This window comes from Equus przewalskii, chromosome 12 (assembly GCF_037783145.1).
Source record: "Equus przewalskii isolate Varuska chromosome 12, EquPr2, whole genome shotgun sequence".
Lineage (NCBI taxonomy): Eukaryota > Metazoa > Chordata > Mammalia > Perissodactyla > Equidae > Equus > Equus przewalskii.
In genome coordinates this window covers 32,782,516-32,802,334 of record NC_091842.1, presented here as the reverse complement: position 1 = coordinate 32,802,334, position 19,819 = coordinate 32,782,516, and the positions used below count along the sequence as shown (strand labels likewise).

General features: G+C 45.1%; 2 protein-coding genes across 10 annotated transcripts in view; both read left to right on the top strand.

Annotated features, from left to right (window-relative positions):
- Positions 1 to 4,713: 4,713 nt before the first annotated feature.
- TNFRSF17 (TNF receptor superfamily member 17) lies at positions 4,714 to 8,472 on the top strand. Its single transcript, XM_070568532.1, has 3 exons — positions 4,714 to 5,475; positions 5,836 to 5,967; positions 7,696 to 8,472. Exons 1-3 carry the CDS (start codon positions 5,358 to 5,360, stop codon positions 7,971 to 7,973), a joined length of 528 nt encoding a protein of 175 aa, XP_070424633.1. The 5' UTR covers positions 4,714 to 5,357; the 3' UTR covers positions 7,974 to 8,472.
- Positions 8,473 to 11,825: 3,353 nt separating this feature from the next.
- Positions 11,826 to 19,819, top strand: part of SNX29 (sorting nexin 29) — a 590,085-nt gene continuing 582,091 nt past the window's right edge. For 2 of the 9 annotated variants that reach the window (XM_070568519.1, XM_070568518.1), the window contains exon 1: positions 11,838 to 11,965. In XM_070568519.1, coding sequence (XP_070424620.1) covers positions 11,959 to 11,965 — 7 coding nt within the window. In that variant the 5' untranslated portion in view covers positions 11,838 to 11,958. Of the gene's footprint in view, positions 11,966 to 19,819 lie in introns of all 9 variants that reach the window. The other 7 variants (XM_070568526.1, XM_070568521.1, XM_070568517.1 and 4 more) reach the window with 7 other exon arrangements.

The window sequence follows — 19,819 nt, the reverse complement described above, 5'->3', positions numbered from 1 at the left end:
TGCAGATCTTAAGACTTCATCACTGTGTGAGTCAATTTCTTATTAGAACTCTGTCTCTCTTTACATACATCCTGTTCCTTGTGTTTCTCTGGAGAACTCTGACTAATACAGAGCTAGGGCTCCCTTTGCAAGTGAAAAATCTACTAAAGTCCGCTGAAGAAATGGTGTACTTTTGGTTTGCAGTCAAGATGTATTAAAGGTCAAAGTGTTCTGCTGTGAAAACTTGATTGTAGTCTAGCAATTTCGGGAAAAGAATCTTTGAGTTCGATGGAGTTTTCTTTGAAGGACATGCTAATGGCTTTGGAAGCTTGAGGTGCGTCTCTTTGCTTCCTTAGAGTTGTGAGTGAGGGCTGAAGCTGGAGAATGACTGGGGGATTGGTTTTCCTTGCTCCTCTGTCTGTGTAGAGTGAGGTCAGACCCAGCAGTCTTTTGGGGGATGTTATTCTATCAACAAACTCTATCATGAAACTTTAAAAAATCCTTATTTTAAATGCTACGTCTGTTTTATTGTTCTGCTAAATCCCCAAACCAGTCTTTGAGAACTGGAAGGAATCGTGGAGACAATCTCACCTGAGTTTTCTCAAACCGTGTTCCACAAAACACACATTCCTAAATGTTCATAGGTGGTCCTTGAAAAAAGGGATTGTATGACCAAGTAGGTTTGATCAAGGTGGCATACACTTGAAACGGGCAAGGAGTTAGCCATTGATAATTAAGTAGCTAGGAACTAACGTTTTTCCTTTTTGCAATTAGTGATTATAGCTTTTAGCTGTTAACTCACGCATTGTTAACTGTGCTGTTTAGGCAATACACTATCAGACTCCCACTAGGTTCCTTAGATAACATCTCCCTGGAGCCTGGGTCCCCATGGTGATGGGTGTGTGAGCTGTTTTTCAGGAATTAGAGCCCCTTGTCCACTTCAGGCCTGTTGAGACCACCAACTCATCAACTGGGCCCGTGCAGATGTCCAATAGGCGACCTTTTGACGTCAAGAGGCTAAAAACTCCACCCTCAGATCATGCTAATGCTGCCATTTTGTGAACATGGGTCCTATGAAGAGGCATGGAGTCAGACTACGCTTGCGCACATCATCAATTACCTCACCCCTCCTCACCTCCAATCACCTCTCTCCACCATTTCAGACCACCTTGCCCACCTACCCCATAAATATCCCTAAGTCCCTACTTTCAGGGAAACGAAATTTGAGGCTCATGCTCTCACTTCCTCACGTGGCTGCCTTGTGAGTAAACTCTCTCTGCTGCAATCTCATTGTCTCGGTGTTTGGCTTTCTGGGCGGCCGGCAAAAACGCCCAGTAACACACTCTGGTTCAGTAACACACTCTCTCCCGTTTGGAGAACCCAACTGCACTTTAATGAAGTTTGAGACACCTCCTAGACTTTGAAGTGGAGATATCAAGCAGGCAGTTGGTAGATAGGGCTGGATATCAGGGGCAAGGCTGGAAGTGGATATATAGGTTTGGAAGTTAATACGTTTAAAACTATGGGAAAGGATTACTTAGGAGAGAGTTTAAAAGGAATGAGTGTGTGAGGTCTGGAGGTGCTGCAGCTCTCTTGTGACCATGAGAAGAGGAGCTGAGAATAGAGCTAAGACCCAGAAGACGGCATTGCTGAGCCAAGCGACAGAGAGAAACCAGGACACTCCTGGACAAAGTTTGATCCACTAAAGCCGATTCTACCATTGGACTGCTCAACTGTAAAGCCAGGAAATTCCTCAAGTTTTTTACGTCATTTCTTAGAGAAAGAGTCCTGATTAGTATGACATCTCCCAACATCTTTCGCACATGTATTGCTGTCTCCTCCTAGTCTGTGTTTTCCCCTCTCCTCACCTGTCATGGAGGAGAATCAATTGACCCTCAGAGGTCAGGATTCACCAGTCACCCCCATCTCGAGGCGCAAAGGGGAAGGGATGGCTTACCCCGAGCAGTGTCTGTTGTCAGCATTTCAGGTATGAGTGGAGGAATCGGTTAAGAATTGGTTAATGTGGTTAAGGATTTTATTTTTATTTTTCGATTGCTAGCAACCAACCAAAACTGACTCTGGCTAACTTACACCAAAAAGGGACTTTATTAGAAGGATTACAGGGCTCCCCCACAGAATCAGAGACAGAGCTGAACAAGCTGAGCACCACACCTGGGGAAGGAGAGGAACCAGGGCTTTCATCGAAACCCTCGCTGGGCTGACTGCCGACGGGCTGCAGCTCCAGGCCTGCGCTCTCTGTGCTCAAGCCTGACGTGACCAGGAGAGAGAATGTGCTTTGTGGGAAGAGGTGGTGAGGCAAGATGAGGTCCCTCAGCCCTGGTCCCTGGGAGCCCACCCTGCAAGCCTGAGAGGCTGGGCGACCCCCCGAGAAGGGTCTGCTTGACCACTCTGAGCATGGAGCCACCCCTGGACTTCCCCAAGTCACCGAGAATGCCAGCTGATTAAGAACGAGCTCTGCAGGCCTTCGCTGCTCTTACGGCCTCGGTGCTCTTGGCTTTCAGGACACACGCACACCGTGGGCTCTCTGACATCTTTAACCTTTACTCTTTTTCCCTTAGTCTACGCTGTGCATCTTGGGAAACCCTCCTTTGATTCTCTTTCCTCTTCCAAGCCCCCCTCCTCCTATAGACTGAATGTTTGTGTCCCCCAAAATTCCTATGTGGAAACCTAACCCCTAACGTGATGGTATCTGGAAGTGGGGCATTTGGGAGGTGATTAGGTCATGAGGGGGGATTAGTGTCCTTATAAAAGAGACCCCAGGGAGCTCTCTTGCCCCTTCTGCCACGGGAGGTTATAGTGAGAGGACAGCTGTCTCTGAACGAGGAAGTGGGCTCTCACCAGATGCTGAATCTGCCGGCGCCTTCACCTTGGATTTCCCAGCCCCCGGAACCGTGAGAAATCAATTTCTGTTGTTCAGAAGCCACCCAGTCTATGGCATTTTGTATAGCAGCCTGAATGGACTAAGACATCGCCCTTTAAAAAAACGATTCTTATTTCAAAATAATAAGTATTAAAAAAAATTATTCAAACTACCAAAGACTTTTCATGAAAAGTAAGTCTTCTTCCTGCCCTAGACTTCCTGTCTCTAGCCAGGGATAGTAACACTACTGGTCTCCTGTGATTCTTTCCAGTGTAGCCTACATGTATGTCTCTAACACAGCAGAGCAGATTATACACTCTCCAGTACCTTGCATTTTCCACTTAGCGACATATCATCCATACTGGAACACATCTGTCTCATTCTTTTTGCCGGCTGTGAGCCCCCACGGACAGAAAGGCTTTTATGAACACAAACAATGCAGCAGTGAACACCCTGCACATGTGACTTCAGGCACCTGAGCAAGTGCATCTGTCAGAAACAACAAGGGGCTTCCCAGTGGCGTAGTGGTTAAGCTTGAGCGTTCTGCTTTGGCGGTCTGGGGTTTGCAGATTTGGATCTCGAGCATGGACCTACACCACTCATTAAGCTATGCTGTGGCAGTGACCCACATACAAAACAGAGGAGGATGGGCACAGATATTAGCTCAGGGCCAATCTTCCTCACCAAAAGAAAAAAAAAGAAACAAACAAAGAAACAATAGTGTTTTGTCTTCCAAGAGTTATCAAAGCTTTGTTCTTCTGGTTTCCACCAGATTTCCCAGGCACAGCCCACAGTGGCTGCCTCTACTTTTTCTCCACTCCTTAAAAACCTGCAATATGGCATCTGCCCACGGACATACTCGAAGGCCACCAACAACCTTCTTCCTTAGTGCATCACCTCTGACCTCTCTGTAGAATTTGACCCCACTGCCCATCCCATGCTGAAACTCTCTCCTTGCTTGGCTGTTATGGGAGACAATCTTTGTCCTCCTATTTTCCTAATCATGCTCTTCCTGTGTCCTTTGCCTGTCTTCCAAAGGTCACCATCTGGCAGGAGCCTGAGGTGAACCTGCTGGACCAGCCCTTTGAGCTCCTGGCTGTCTCACCCAGGCAGTCACACCCATTTACCTCCCTGCCTGGACCCCAGAGGAATGTGAGGTTTAGATGGATATCTAAGTTCAAACTCTCTTCTAGGCTCAAGTTCTTCATTAAACAAAAGAAGTTTTTAATCCCCACTTTTTATTTTATTATCATTATTTTAATATTTATTATGTACTATTTAAAAAATACAAAAAGGCAGAAATAATAACAAAAAATACAATAAAAGAATAACGCACCAAATACCAATGTTTCCACCATTCAGCTTAATAAAATGTGACCAATACAGGGGAAGCCTCTTCTGTACTCTCCCTGCCCATGAGAGGTAACCACTATACTGAATTTGGACTTCGTCATTTCTTTGCATTTTAATTGAGTCCTGCAATTCTGACTCGATCTCTCTATATCTCACTCAGTATTGTTAAAAGTGAATGCAAGTGATTCCATTTATGTGAAAAGGAAAATGCACTATAGAAATCTATGTATCTATCCATCCATCTACCTACAGAAGCCCTTCCAGAAAGATCTGTATCAGGGGTTGGCCAAACAGAACACATCAGGCCTGTTTGCAACCTCTGTGATACAACAAAATGTTAACAGCGATTACTTCTGGATGCTAGGACTATGGATAGTTTTTTTTATCTACTTATCTGTGTTTTCTAAATTTCCAACAATGGAACTCGGATTACTTTAATAATAATAATAATAATAATAATAATAATAATAATAATAATGATAATCCCCCAAACCTATCTTTTCCACAACCCTCTTGCCAATCTGGCTTTTCCCTAGACTTCCCTATTTCCGTCAGAATTCTGGAATTCTTCCTAGGTTCAAAACCTGGTAGGCGTGTCTGACATCCCTTACCCTCTCTCACATTCTATCAGTTCCTACTATATGCTATGGTTATTTGAGTGCACATCTATCTCCCCTGTCAGATTTTAAGTTCTTAAAGAGCACAGATCTTGTCTTATCTATTTCCCTCAGGCCTATCACACAGCACAGCTCATAAATAGATGCTCCAGAATCAACCGCTGAACCTTCTCCTTGAGGCCTCAGGCTTGTCTACATCTTGCAACTGTCACCTGGCTGAGAAATTTCCTCTATAAATAAGCAGTTTCTGTTTCGTGTATGGTTTGCCATTGATATTTACACTCTATCTCTTACCCTACCCAAGCCTCAAACTTAGAAACTGGAATTAGATTTGGTATTCAAATCCTTAGCCACAGGTCAGGAAGACAGCCCCCATAAGAACCAAGTCATCCATGTAAAGGTTTTTTTTCCTCGACATTCTAGCGGCTGTCACTACATTTGCTGGGGAATTCTTGACGAGATTCTACTTGTCCTTCCATGCTGTGCTGTCTGTGGTTTCCTTGTTTCTTTTTGTGATCGAGTTCCAGATGGCTCAGCAGTGCGTCCCAAATGAGTATTTTGACAGATTGCTTAATGCTTGCAAACCGTGTCTCCTTCGATGTCCTAACACCCCTCCTCTAGTGTGTGAGCGTTACTGTGATGCAAGTAAGTAATACTGCTTGAACAATTACTCATTAGTGTGAAGTGTGCTCTCTGTATTGACGATTTGTTTATTTAAAGAACAGACATTACGGGGAAGATGGTGAGATTTCCTAAATCAAAAAGAGAAAGGAAACAAGGCAATTATTTAAATGCCAACAGGAACAAAAGTAGTTATTCAGAATTGAACTCAGTTTTATGCAGCACTGTTAGCAACACAGACTTTATCAACTCTTCTAATTAAGTGTTATTTAGAATTTAAAAGTCAATGTGGTTGGATTAGGGGAATTGGATGACAAACAATCTTTACTTAATGTGGATATGATGTTATCAGTTCATTATCTCTCTGATGTTCTCTTAATTCAGTGAAAGGAACAAACGCGATTCTCTGGACCTGCTTGGGCCTGAGCTTGATAGTTTCTTTGACAGTTTTCGTGTTGATGTTCTTGCTAAGGAAGATGAACTCAGAACCATTAAAGGACGAATTTAAAGACACAGGTTGGTTTGAAGGTCCATCTTTGAAATCTATTTCCGAGGGGTGGCTATTGTGAGTTTCACTTCCTTTTCCTTTTTCACACTGCATATTTCATTCCGCTAGAGCCCTTTCGGGAGCATTAGAGGACAGTTAGGTTAAACGAACTTGGAAGAAGCGAGCTGTCTTCTTTCTGGTGGTGACACCTTCTTTGCAGGTGTCCTGCAAGTTCAGCCTGCCCTCACATTCTTCCTTTGGTAATTATTCTTTTGAAGTACTGAGGCTTCCTCCGGAAACATCCATCTCTTTGACCAAAGTTGGCACATTGATTAAATGTCACGGTATCAGAAACTGCTAACCAGGTCAAGATCCACAGCCACATTTTTAATACAAACATAAGTGTTGTTTGCTTGGGTGAATATTTTACTGCAGAAAAATGTTAGAAACGAATAACCAGTTGCTCCTGGATTATTTGAGCAAGCACCTCAAATATTATTTTTATTTTTTTGAGGAAGACTAGCCCTGAGCTAACATCTGCTGCCAATCCTCCTCTTTTTGCTGAGGAAGACTGGCCCTGAGCTAACATCCGTGCTCATCTTCCTCTACTTTCTATCTGGGATGCCTACAACAGAATGGCTTGCCAAGTGGTGCCACGTCTGCATCCAGGATCTGAACCTGTGAACCCCGGGCCGCCGAAGCAGAACGTGCACACTTAAGCGCTGCGCTACAGGGCCGGCCCCTCAAATGTTATTTTTATTAAGCAGTAGAGAACCAGTGCCAGGGAAGTAAATGTTCTACTTAAGGGCTTCTCAAGATAAAAATATTTCTGCATCACTTTTGCCCATGATCCGATTCCCAAACACTCTGCAGCCATCGTCCCATTTCTTTATGCATGTATTTTCTGTGTATAATCTGTCAAGCATCCACCTCATTTGCTTTCTAGTGAAGTAAGGAGAGGCAGATGGCTGAACCATATAATTTAGTCTTTTACCTGGGGTCTGAGAGACAGGTGGGGAGTGACTTTAAGCGTGACATTTTGGAAGATGGAGTTACTCTGTGGAAGGGCCTGGGAAGTAGTAAAACTTACAAGTGTACAATGGGGATACAATGGAGAGTCCTTCCTTATGTGATCACAAGAGATTCATTGAAAAAAATTTAATCTGCCACAAAATGCTGTGTAAGAGAAGGCTCTTTACTTTGAATTCTAAAGTGTCACTCACGGGCTGATCTCGGTGTGCTGTAACATATGCCAATTTGTCATTTCACATGTGTAAAATAGGGCCAATACCTCAATGCCTACAAGGGCCAAGCAGGTAACAAATGATTGGGGTGGGCCAGGTGGAGGCTCCGGCGACAGAGGAGCCCGCGCCCCACCTGGAGACAGGTGCTGTCAACTCCAGCCAACTGTTTCCATGTAGCAATGTCAGCTCCGTGTGACCACATTTTTTTTCTTTTTTGTTTTTAAAAAGAGGCCAGTCATCTAGATTTGTCTGTGAAATCACTTGATTTTTAAATTTGGGCCAACATAAAACAAAGAAGCACCTACAAACACCGTACGCCCTAGACAAAGCACGTCTCCAAACCCCATGTGGCTTGCGGGCCATCGGTGCGTGACTTCTGGTGCAGGACGTCGTCATTTCTCTTGTAGGAAGAGATCTGTCTTGCACTGCTGTGAGTCCTGGGGTGGACTGCTAGACTGTCAAATCGCACCCCCTGGGGAATTTAGGTTGACGTTTCTGTTTCTGCATCATCAGGGTCGGCTCTGCAGAATGAGGCAGAGGCTGACGTGGAGGATAGCAGGACCGATGCTCAAGTTCTTCTTCCGAGAGGCCTGGAGTACACGGTGGAAGAATGTACCTGTGAAGACTGCGTCAAGAGCAAACCAAAGGTCGATTCTGACCATTTCTTTCCACTGCCGGCCATGGAGGAAGGCGCGACCATTCTTGTCACCACGAAAACCAGTGACTACTGCAATAGCCTGCCAGTTGCTGTTAGCGTCACAGAGATGGAGAAATCAATTTATACTAGATAATTCACCTTTTCGACTGGTGTAGAGCTACTTTGAAAATCTTTTGTCAGAGGAAAGGATGATGCATTAGATCTCTTTAGGATGACTATACTCCCCAGTTGCTGGTATAGCTTTTTATCCTCTAATTCTGGAAAATCTTTATGTTAGCTTTATTTCTTGGTCTTATTGTTGGGAGCTTGACTATGGAAACTTCCTTGGTTTCATGATTAAATTCTTGACTCACTGAAAAAAGGCACTGCAATGTGTAGATCCCACAGTCACATATTTCTATGGCTAGACCCCTTCTCTCCTATACACGCATATATGCATTTCAGGATAGACTGGATTTTTCTCTTTATCTTTAAAGGAAAGCAAGGTTATCCTATGTACTTCCATAGCTAGGACAAGCCTGGAGTCAGCCACACTAATTCAGTGTGCAATGCATGGGTGGTTCCTGACCTTGTGAGCTAGCGTCCAGCTTAACAGAGGCATCAGGCATTACTATAATCATACAAATAAATGTGCAAATGCCAACTGTGATAAAGGTGAGCTAGGTATCATTTTCAGACCCCAATGCAGGTAATAATAACGATAGCTGACACTTATGTAGCCTTACTAATGAGCCAGGGATTATTCTAAGTGCTTTACGTGCACTAACTCATTTAATGCATACAACAAACCACAAGGTAAGCAGACCATTATTATCTCCACTTTACGGATGATGACAGAAACTAGTCATAGCAAGATAACAGAGCCAGGATATAAACCCAGACATCCTGATCTATTCTTTTTTTCTCTTCACATCAATTTAATTCCATTTCTGAGTTCCCCAATCTCTTTGGGCTCCAATCTTTCTCATTATTGGGGAGGGTTCCCTTCCTGGGGTTATGCAAAGGTCCTGGGGTGCTATGAAAAGGCTTTGCAACAGGTGATGCCCTCTGGTAATCTGCTGACTTTGATCATTGTTAAGATGCCCACTGGCACCACAGCACAGACCCTCGGGGTCCTGGTGCTCGGTGGCTTTTGTGTCAGGTTTGGGATATGGAGAACCTTGGTGGAATCTTTTTACCCATTTGGGGCCCATCATGGCTCCATTCCAGGTCCTTAAGGGCCACAGGAGACAACACAGTATAGTGGTTAAGGTATTGGCTCTTGCAGCCAGACTGCCTGGGTTTGAATCCTGGCCCTGCCTCTAGGAAGTACAGCCCTTGGGTGACTGTGAGAAAGTTACTTAACTACTCTATGCCTCAGTTTCCCCATCTATAAAATGGGGATAATAACAGTATCTACTTAAAAGGTTATTTTAAGGATTAAGAGTATGTGCATATATGCACATTTACAACCCTATATATACTTTTTACTCTAAAAGTATCTGGTTCATGACAAGTACTGTGTGTCAGTTACATTGTGGTAATGATTTTTATTAGTCCGTTTGAGGGCTAGGCTCTCTGAGGACAGGCACACGCGTCTTTCCTGTTACACGGCCTGAGAATATTGCTCCTAGCTTCTCACAGGCCCCCTTCTTCTCGCCTCACCCTCTGGTACAATCTCCTCAAAGACTTCAGATTTTTCAAAAGCCCAGAAGAGCTGTTGACGTTAGACTTTTGATTCTTGGTCCTCCGGGCTAAAATTCCAGGAAGAATTACAATACTTAAAGGGGGTGCCTGGTGGTAGAAAACCTAAAACACAAACTACAATTTCAGTAACTTATCCTGCCTCAAGTTCCATGAAGAAAAGGCAGAGGATGCTACGAGAAGGTATAAAACATTATCCTCGTAATAACTCCATGGAGCAGGTCTGTGATGCCTTACTAAAGGTTACAGCGGTAGCTGACCTAAATCGAGGGTGCAGGGGCGGGGTTTGGACTCAGACACACTTTAACCAGAATAATTAACACCTGTAACGGATAATTTTGAAAATGGGAAAAACAGCCCCACCAACCAAACACACAAGTATTCTCATTTTTACGTTCTCTCATGGTCCCTTCACATGGTCGTATTTTTTTTTTAAAGATTGGCACCTGAGCTAACAACTGTTGCCAATTTTCTTTTTTTTTATTCTTCTCCCCAAAGCCCCCCAGTACATAGTTGTATCTTCTAGTTTTTGAGTGCCTCTGGTTGTGGCATGTGGGATGCCGCCTCAGCATGGCCTGATGAGCAGTGCCATGTCTGTGCCCAGGATCCAAACTGGCGAAATCCTGGGCCACTGAAGCGGAGCGCGCGAACTTAACCACTCGGCCACAGGGCCAGCCCCGCATGGTTGTATTTTGACACAGTTGTAATCGTGGTGTACAGACCATTTTGCATGGGGCTTTTTAAAACTTAACGTCTTATTGGGGCTGGCTCCGTGGCCGAGTGGTTACGTTCGCGCGCTCCGCTGCAGGTGGCCCAGTGTTTCGTTAGTTCGAATCCTGGGCGCGGACATGGCCCTGCTCATCAGACCACGCTGAGGCAGCATCCCACATGCCACAACTAGAAGAACCCACAACGAAGAATACACAACTATGTACTGGGGGGCTTTGGGGAGAAAAAGGAAAAAATAAAATCTTTAAAAAAAAAAAACAAAAAACTTAACGTCTTATCATTGGCTTTTCCCTGTATTTCCATAATCTATATAATTAGCATTTTCAACTATTGCAAGAAATTCCCCGTGAGGGGGGCCATGATCTACTTAGTTTTTCTTCTGTAGTCAGGCTTCAGTGCTTCCCACTTTTTCACTACTAGGAATAATGAGGCAGAGCATCCTCCTCCAAAGAGCCCTTGGCCTCTGCTGAGTCCAAAAGGTAAATTCCCGGGGAATGGAGACTACATGTTGAGAGAGGCAAGGAAGTCGGAAGATCATGAGGCTGTGGGTCTCTCAGAACTGGGCTGGAATTCTGGCTCCATTTCCCAGTGTGGCCTGGTCCTCAACTCAGTGTTTTCAACTGTGGATCAAGACTCAGTCAGCATTCAGAACAATAACAAAAAAAGAAAAGTAGAAGAGAATATATTACCTACAGAACCGTTTTAACATCTCCTTCAACTTATGCCTGTGTGTCCTGGGTTGTGATGTAAATACATTTTTTGACTCTGGGTTGCAGGTGAAACAAATTGGGAAAATGCTCTTTTTAACCTTTCTGGGTCCCCCTTTCCCCTCATCTGTAAAATGGGGCAGTAAACTGTACTTCATACGATTGTTGTGAACGCCTGTTCGCCCAGGATCCAGCCAACTTCACCTCCACTGCCACCACCCTACCCCAGGCACTATTATCTCTTGCTGGACAACTGCAAGGGCCCCCTAACCACCTGCCCTTTCTTTACCCTGCCCCACTACAGTTCACTCTCAACCCAGGAAGATGGGTAATCGTCTTAAAACCTAATTCAGATCGTGCCGCTCTACTGAACTTCTCGCAAGGGCTTCCCATTCCCTTACCTACTCAGAGTCGGGTAGAATCGTCCACACTGCTTACCAAGGCCCGCCAGGCCACCGCCTCTCCAACCTCCTCTCTCCCACCACGCGTTCCTCACTCCTCCTCCCCCTCCAGGCAGGTTCCTTCTGGAACACCTTTCCTGCGGGTCTTCCCGGGCCGTCCCCCTCTTACCATCCAGGTCTCAGCTCTAAAGTCGTCTCCTTACGCCCTCCGGGACTGCCTAGCTCCCGTGTCCCCACGCTCTGGCCCATTACTTTTCAAAAAGTTCGTTTCTCAGCATCTAGCGCTCTCTGAAACAATGCATGTCCCGTCTCTGGCCGCGTTCACTATCTAACTCCCCGAAGGAGGGATCCAGGAGGGCGCGGAGGCGCCCGGGGACTCACGGACTGCTGCGTGCCCCCGCTGGGGTCGCCGCTCGGCCGGCGCTGCCCGTGTTTACCTTCCGGGTCGGGGGGCGGGGCCTCGGCGGCGGCGGCGCTCTACTTCCGGGGCGGGGCGGCCGGGGCGGGGCGCGCTGTCTCCCGGCCTGTCTGGAGCTCCGCGGCGGCAGCGGCGGCGGTGGCGGCGGCGCGGCGCAGCACCAGCCCCGGGAGCGGCATCATGAGCGGTGAGTGGCGGCCTCGCCGCTGTCACCCGGTCCGGCCGCCCCAGCTCCCGCCGCCGCTCCCGTCGCCCCTTGAGTCCCCGCGTCCCGCCCGCCCGCAGCCCCCCGTCCCAGCGCTCCGGGTCTCCTGACCCCGTGGACGCTCCGTTCCTCGCCCTTGGTCGCCTGCAGTTCTCTGGCGTCCCGAGTCCGCGCCCTCCTGGTCCCCTGACTCCTGTCCATCACTAACGACCTGCTCCGAGACACCTGTGCGCGGTGCCCCAGTCCCTCCCAGTCCTCCGACGCCGTTGCCCAGTTCCCAGACCCCCAGTTCTCAGACCCCCCGTGTCTCGGTCCCTCCTAACCCCGAGGCCCCCCGAGTCCCAGTTCCAGGTCCGGGACCCCCGTCTCCCCAGTCATTCCCGCTCCCCAGGCCCCTTGTCTGCAGCCGCTCCAGTCTGCACACTCTTCGTGTGCTGACCCCTGAACCACGTGTCCCCCAGCCCCCAAGACTGTGAGTTCTCCAGCCTGTTCATCTTCCCCGTCCCTCCTATTCCCTCGTCCCCTGTCCCCTAGTGCTTTGCTGGTCCAGGCACCAGCTGTTCCCAGTTACTCTCTCAGTTTCCCTCTCTGGTCCTTGCTTCTTTCATTTTGGTTATTTTTTCATACTCTAGCTCCTTCCATTGCTTTTCCTAGCTCGTGGGAGGTCTCCCTTGTCTTGTCCCGCATCCCTCCCCTTCTTGTCCAATACTGAGCCCATCTGGGGACCATCGCTTGGCCCTTCCCGGCCACCCCTCTCCCTCCCGCCAGGGAGGGTGGTGGTTTGGGTGGGGAGGCTGGGCGGGGGAGAGGGGTGGGTGTGGACAGCTGGTCCTCGGTGTTTCTGAAGTTTTGAGTCCCTAGACTTGGACGCGTATTCTCAGCCTTTCCTCTAAGGAGAGAGCTACTGGTGTTGGTGCTAAGTCATTCCTGGCTGTTGTGTGTGGAGATGGGGAGTGACTCAGGGAAGCCTCCGAGCTGCCTGGCTGGGATCCGGATTTAGTGAAGAGGACCCGCCTACCCTCACCCTGCCTGTTGTCCCCTCACTGTGGAATCGCCTCCCAGAGTCCCTGCATCCAGCCCCCTTGGCGCTAGCCTTTCAGCCAGGCGTTTCTGGGGGTCGAGCGGGGGCAAGGCAAAGGGGATGTGTCTCTCTTCATTTTTAACTTTTAAGATATCTCTGCATCACTTTTTACAAGTTATGTGCCTTTTGTTTTCGCTCTTCAGGAGGAAGATTTGTGAAATTGGTGGTTCTAATGAGGGAGCTGGGGAGGGGGATTTCCTGGGAGATAGTCCAGCTTCTGTTGCCAAAGTGAATGATTTTTGGCCTGATTAAAGTTTCTGGTCCTTGAACGTTAGTGATACTGTAATAAAGATGTGATGAGCTAGTAGTTTCCACCCAGGAGGTAAAGCCAGGAGGTATAAGTGCAGGTCCTGGGCCAGATAGCCTGAGTTCAAATCCTGGCTCTGCCACATAAAGCTGTGTGATTTAAAGCAAGTTACTTGACCATTCTGGAAGTCCCAGCAAAATGGGGATAAATAATTTACACCTGTCTCCTGGGCTTACTGCAATGACTAAATAACTTTACTCAGGTAAAGCGATTGTTACCGTGCCTCTCACGTGGTATGTAGTCAGGAACTTAGAGCGTTGTTGTTGTTGTTTCCATAAGGATCTGGGTGGGGTTCAGGTGGTGGTGTTTTCTGGCTCAGCTCTGGGACAAGGGCCGGGGCTAAGCACCCCCTAAAAATCTCTTCCTTTTAATGTGACCAAGGAGTCTCTGTCTCGGTCTCACAGGTCTGGACCTTTCTTTCTCCTGCTGTCATCGCAGGAGCATGTGAAATTGACAAGCAAGGCAAATTGATCAATATATCCTTCAAGGAGCAACTTAATTCCAAAGATAAGGAAATTTGAAAATTTGATTAAAAAGGTCATTAGGTGTAAGGCCAAACGAATTATAAAAGGAAATCAATGGATGGCTTTTTTAGGAAGAAGTATTAAGGTGGAAGGCCTTTTGAAAAGATTGTAATTGAGGCAGAAAAAGTGGTTGCTGAGGATGGAAGGGGAAGCCCAAGATATTTTTGGTCCTTGAGACTACAGTTGAAATGGGGTTTTCCCACCTGTAGGATTGATAGTTGCCACACAATAAAATAATGTGGCATGGAAGTATTTCCTCTTCCTTCTTTCTTTTTTTTTTTTTGTTTAAATAGAAAACTTCAAACATCACATAAATGGAGAGAATAGTCTAGTGAACAATTACCAACTCATGACCATTTCACCTGTATCCCATTCTACTTTTTACCTCTCTCTCCAGTTTATTTTTAAGCAAATCCCAGACACTATATCATTTCATTGGTAAATATTTTAATATGTATCTCTAAAGCATAGGGACTCCTTTTTCCTTTTCTGAGGAAGATTGGCCCTGAGCTAACAGCCATGCCCATCTTCCTCTACTTTATATGTGGGATACCTGCCACAGCATGTCTTGATAAGCAGTGCATAGGTCCATGTCCAGGATCCAAACCAGAGAACCCTGGGCTGCCGAAGTGGAGCAAGTGAACTTAGCCACTATCCACCAGGCTGGCCCTAGGGTCTCCTTTTTTAAAGACATAACTCAATTCCATTATCATACCCATAAGAAATTAGCAATAATTCCTTAATATCATCAGATATTCAATGTTCAAATTTCCATGGTTGCCTTATAATTTTATTTTATAGTGTATTTTTAAAATTCAAGATCTAATAAGATTTAAGCGAGGCAAATTGGTTTGTCTTTTAAGTCTTTTAGGTCTCTCTCTTTTTTTTAGTTTAATTGTTATTTTTTTTAGTTTTTAGTACATTCATAGAGTTGGGAAAACTTCACTATCATCAATTTTAGAACATTTTCATTACTCCAAAAAGAAACCCGGTGCCCATTGACAGCCATTCCTCATTCTTCCTCTCCTCAGCCCCGGGCAACTACTAATCTACTTTCTCGCTCTATGGAGTTGCCTATTCTGAACATTTTATATAAAATAAATCATAAAATATGTGGCCTTTTGTATCTAGCTCTTTAAGTATAATGTTTCCAGGGTTCATGTTGTAGCATGTGTCTGTACTTCATTCCTTTTTGTGGCTGAATAATATTCCATTGAATGGATATTCCACATTTTGTTTATCCATTTGTTAGTTGATGGACATTTGACTTGTTTCTACTTTTTGGCTATTGTGCATAATGCTGCTGTGAACATTCACATACAAGTTTTTGTGTGGAGGTATGTTTTCATTCTCTTGGGTGTATATCTAAGAGTAGAATTGCTGGGTCCATTGGCGGAGCTGCCAGACTGTCTTCCAAAGTGGCTACACAATTTTCCATTCCTACCAGCACTGTATGAAGATTCTGGTTTCTCCACATCCTCGCCCACCATCTTTTTTGATAATCGCCATTCTAGTGAGTGTGAAGTGGTGCCTCTTTGTGGTTTTGATTTGCATTTTCTTAATGCCTAATGATGTTGAGCACCTTTTCATGTGCTTATTGGCCATTTGTATACCTTCTTTGGAGAAATGTCTGTTCATTTTTAATTGGGTTGTTCTGGATACAAGTCCCTTATCAGATATATTATTTATAAACATTTTCTCTCATTCTGTGGGTTGTTTTTTCACTTTATTGATGGTATTCTTTGAAACGCAAAGTCTTTTTTTAAACTATAGGTTCCCTTTTCATCTCTCTCTTTTTTCCCCCTGGCAATTTTTGCTGATGGAAATAGTTTATCCTGTAAGGTTTTTCTTTTTTTTTTTTTTGCAGGATTTTGCTGATTGCATCCTTTTGATATGGTTTGACATGGTTCTCAGTGTCTTGTATATCCTGTAAATTGGCAATTAGAGTCCACTGTATTTTTGAGTTGAAAATGAGTGGAGTCACAGGTCAAATGGGGTCAAGGCTGAATACATTAAGTGCAAATAACCAGGAAATGGAATGGCTAGGTAATCCATACACAAGATGAATGGGTATCATGAGGGCAGAAACATCTAAGATGACCATTAATAGGGGAGTGGATAAATATATGTGGTATGGTCACATGGTAGAAAACCTCAAAGACATTAAAAGGAATGAAATGGATTTATACACATCACCGTAGCTATGTCTCAACATTAATGTTCTCTAAAAAAAGTAAGGCGCAAAATTATACCTAAAATATATACCTTGATGCAAATCGAAGCATGCACTTAAAATAGTGTTTATGGATTCATGTATGTCTCTAGAAATAAACATATTTCAGGAGAAAGGACACCTGCCGCATGCGGTTGGTTGTCTTAAGGTGGTAGTGGTCATGATTGATTTGTTTTTCTTTAAAGAGTCCAGTAGGTAGGAATACTTGCTTATCAGCCTCTACAAGCTAAGGAGCTCTGATTTTCAGATAGTGCTTTTGCTCTTACTGGGAAAATAGAACATGTAGGGCCAGAAAGCCATTATTATTCTCAAGCATTATGTTTTGTAAGACTTTATGTTCGAAGGTCTCTGATGCTCATTTCCTCAGTAATTATTCTGTCAAGAATCCTTCTTAAGTTAGAAAGACACCGAAATCCTCATTTCAAGGGTGGAGAAAGCCAGACCCAGAGAAGTCAAATAATTCGTGGAGCAAGCAAGCTCTAACGGCCCGATACACCAGAGTTTGGGGCTCAGTGGGTAATTTGCTGTTGTTTCTTGCCTGATGTTTATGTACATTTTGGCAGCTTTTCCTTACTTTTCTGGAGTGTTGAAGGTCATGATTTCCTCCTTGGCATTGACTGGGCCATTTCCAGCAGTGGGTTGTGTTTGGAATAAAGAATCAGCTGAAATGAGTGAATGGAAAAAAGAGTATTTGTGGTTTTCATTCAAAACAGAAAGAGTGATGACATCTACCTCCCCCACCCCCCACCAGCCCCATGAAGGTGCTGGGTTGATCCATTATGGCAGATTGTGAGAAGTAAGTGTTCCGCCATGAGGAGACATTTGACCACTTCCTATGCCAGCAGGGGCAGTGGACTGAACCCCATCAACTTTGACTCTTCTGCTCTTTTATGTTACATGGCTACATGGTTACACGGTTACACGGCTCTTCCTGGGTAACCAATAGGAAGTCAAGTTCTTAGAGCTCTTAAAATTTGGAGCTGAAATCCAAGATTTTATGGACTTCTCTGAATTCTGGCAATGTGGACATAATCCCAGAGGAAGCACCTTCCATGCTGCCGCCATCTTGTCTGTACATAGGCCACGCGTTCTCAACAGGGGTGACGTTGCCTCCACGGGGATAAAAACTTTTCCCTTATGTAAAAAGCACTGATATGCATGATGTACAATATGTCTGTGGTATTAAAACTTCATGGAGGGGGTGACTAAGAAAAAAATGTCTAAAAGGGATCCTAGGAGGGAAGGTAATGAAAAAAGGTTGAGAAACGCTGCTATAGGCTGGAGTAATTTTATCATTATTATATAAATTTGCATTTTGATTTTACTATTAACATTTCTGGATAAAACTTTACCAAATTGCTATGTGGTCTTCATATTGATCACTTTTATGGACTTAATAGTCTATCATTAGTCCATCATTTTCCATGTAGCATAATTTTTTACCTATTGACCCTACTTATGAAAATGTAGCTTATCTTCCTTCCTTTCTTCCTTCTGCTTCTACTTTTTGTTGTCCCTATGATAAGTGATGGTGCAGTGAACATTTTTGTTCAAGGTAGTTTTCCTTCCTTTCGATTATGTCTTTAGAATGATTTCCCTCTTGATTGCTCTTTCTGCCAAAGCCGTTGTACTAGTTTAAAATGCTGCCAGTAAGAGCGAGGGCTCGAGTGGCAGCAGAGCCTGGCCAGAAATTCAGGGTTCAACATTCAGCAGACATTTATTGGATGACAATTTTGTGCATCTTCTATCTCTTAGCAAAGGGCTATACCATTGGTATCTGTTGACATGAATTGAATGAATGTCCCAAAAACTGTTCTGTTAGAGTGATAAGTGTGTTAACCAGGATTCTTTTCAATTGCATGTGTCAGAAGCTGATTTCAGCACAGTGGTGATTTAAAGCAGCGTGAGTCTACCGATAGAGCTGGCTTCAGGCTCAGCTGGACTCAGGTACTTAGAGAGTCATCCGAACTCCCTTTCTGTCTAGCTCACACCTCTGCTTTCCTCTCTTTTGGCTTCATCCTCAGGCAGCCTCTCCTCCATGGAGGCAAGATGGCCATGAGCAACTCTTGGGTCACATTGTACTACGTAGCAACACTCGAGCAAAGAAGGGGCCTCTTTCCCAGTTGCTCCGGCAAAGGTCCTGGGGCTGACTCACAGCAGTCTGGCTGGCCATGCGGTCATCTTGGAAGCTGTCACTGTGGCTCTGGTTGACCAGGTCTGGATCATATGCCCAGTCCAGAGCCCAAGGGTGGCGTCTGTCCTACTTGTGTGGATAGAGGATGAACTGAAGTGGGAGGACTGCTGTCATTTTGAATGGGATGGTCAAGGAAGACCTTGCAGGGAAGGCGGTATCTGAGCAGAGACCTGAGGAAGGGGAGAGCGACTCCTGGGTGTTGTTCCTGAGCAGCTGGAAGGGGCAAGAATTGCCTTTTACTGAGGTGGGAAAGGCTGTGGGAGGAGCATTCTGGATGTGGGTGGAGCAGTTTGAAGCCTCCAGGGCGAGTAAGGACCCTTCCCTGGCCCTGACTTCTGCTTGTCCACCCAGGAGCCCTCCAGAGGCCTGGTGGCCCTGGCCTTGTGGCAGTGTTTCCTCTGTCCACCTGGCAGCTCCCTGTGGGGCCTGTGCTCCCCCGCTTCCTACCAGGAGGGGATCACTCTTGTTCCCTTTTTCCTTCCTGCATCTCTATGTTTTGGAATCTGCTCTCTCCTTCACCTTAAAAAAAAAAAAAGCAAAAACCCAAAATAACATTAAGGACTATTGTGAAAATGTAGAATATACCTATAAATATACCTTCCTAGGACAGTAAACGTTTAGATTTTTGGATATCCCACTTCTGTCTTTGTTCAAAGCATATGCATTTTACATAATTGCATTGAGTCTACATTAGAATTAACGTCTCTACTTATGTTATAGCATTTATCCTTGTTCCTTCTCTTCACAATTGTTACAAAAGGCTGCAGAACATTCCACCAAATTGATGTACCACAGTTATTTAATCTTTCTCCCATTGTAGAAAAAGAAAGTAAATTCCGTTTATTATGTTCTAGGATGGAATTGGCAAACGTTTTCTGTAAAGGGCCAGATAGTAAATATTTTCTGCTTTTCAGACCATCTGGTCCCTGTCCCAACTACTCATCCCTGTTGTTGTACAGAAGCAGCACGGGCAATAAGTAAATGAAAGGACGTGGCTGTGTTCCAATAAAACTTTATTTAGAAGAACAGGCAGCAACTCGATTTGTTTGGGGCTGTAGTTTGCTGACCCCTGTTCTAGAACATTACAGAAAAGATCTGTGTACCCGTGACACTATGTTTAGGCATTCATTGTGTTGTAGTGGAAAAAACTTTGGACTCAGGCAATCCTGCGTTTAACTCCCTATGGAAGATGTTGGGCAAGTTATTGAACTCTGACTCTTAATTCTCTCACTAGAAAGTGGAAATGAAAGCAGAGTGATGAACGTACAGTGCTGCACTCAGTACCTGGAAGATAGAGGGAGTGGTGAAAGCTACTTGTTCCTTCTCTCATTTCCCCCATTCCTACTTGGCTTGCTTTCCAAGGTGTCAAGAAAGTACTTTGATACTTTGTATCTTTTGGTGTACATCGCTACATTGCATTTACATTTGGTATACATTGCCACACCAATATATTGTTACCAGTGATGTGTGCCTGTTTTACCAGCTTTGGGGAATTTC

Excerpts from the sequence above, each read along its gene's own strand:
- TNFRSF17 (XM_070568532.1), top strand. The coding sequence starts at position 5,358 with ATGGCTCAGCAGTGCGTCCCAAATGAGTATTTTGACAGATTGCTTAAT. Across the intron at positions 5,476-5,835 it reads TGAGCGTTACTGTGATGCAA|TGAAAGGAACAAACGCGATT; the intron begins GTAAGTAATACT and ends CTCTTAATTCAG. Across the intron at positions 5,968-7,695 it reads GGACGAATTTAAAGACACAG|GGTCGGCTCTGCAGAATGAG; the intron begins GTTGGTTTGAAG and ends CTGCATCATCAG.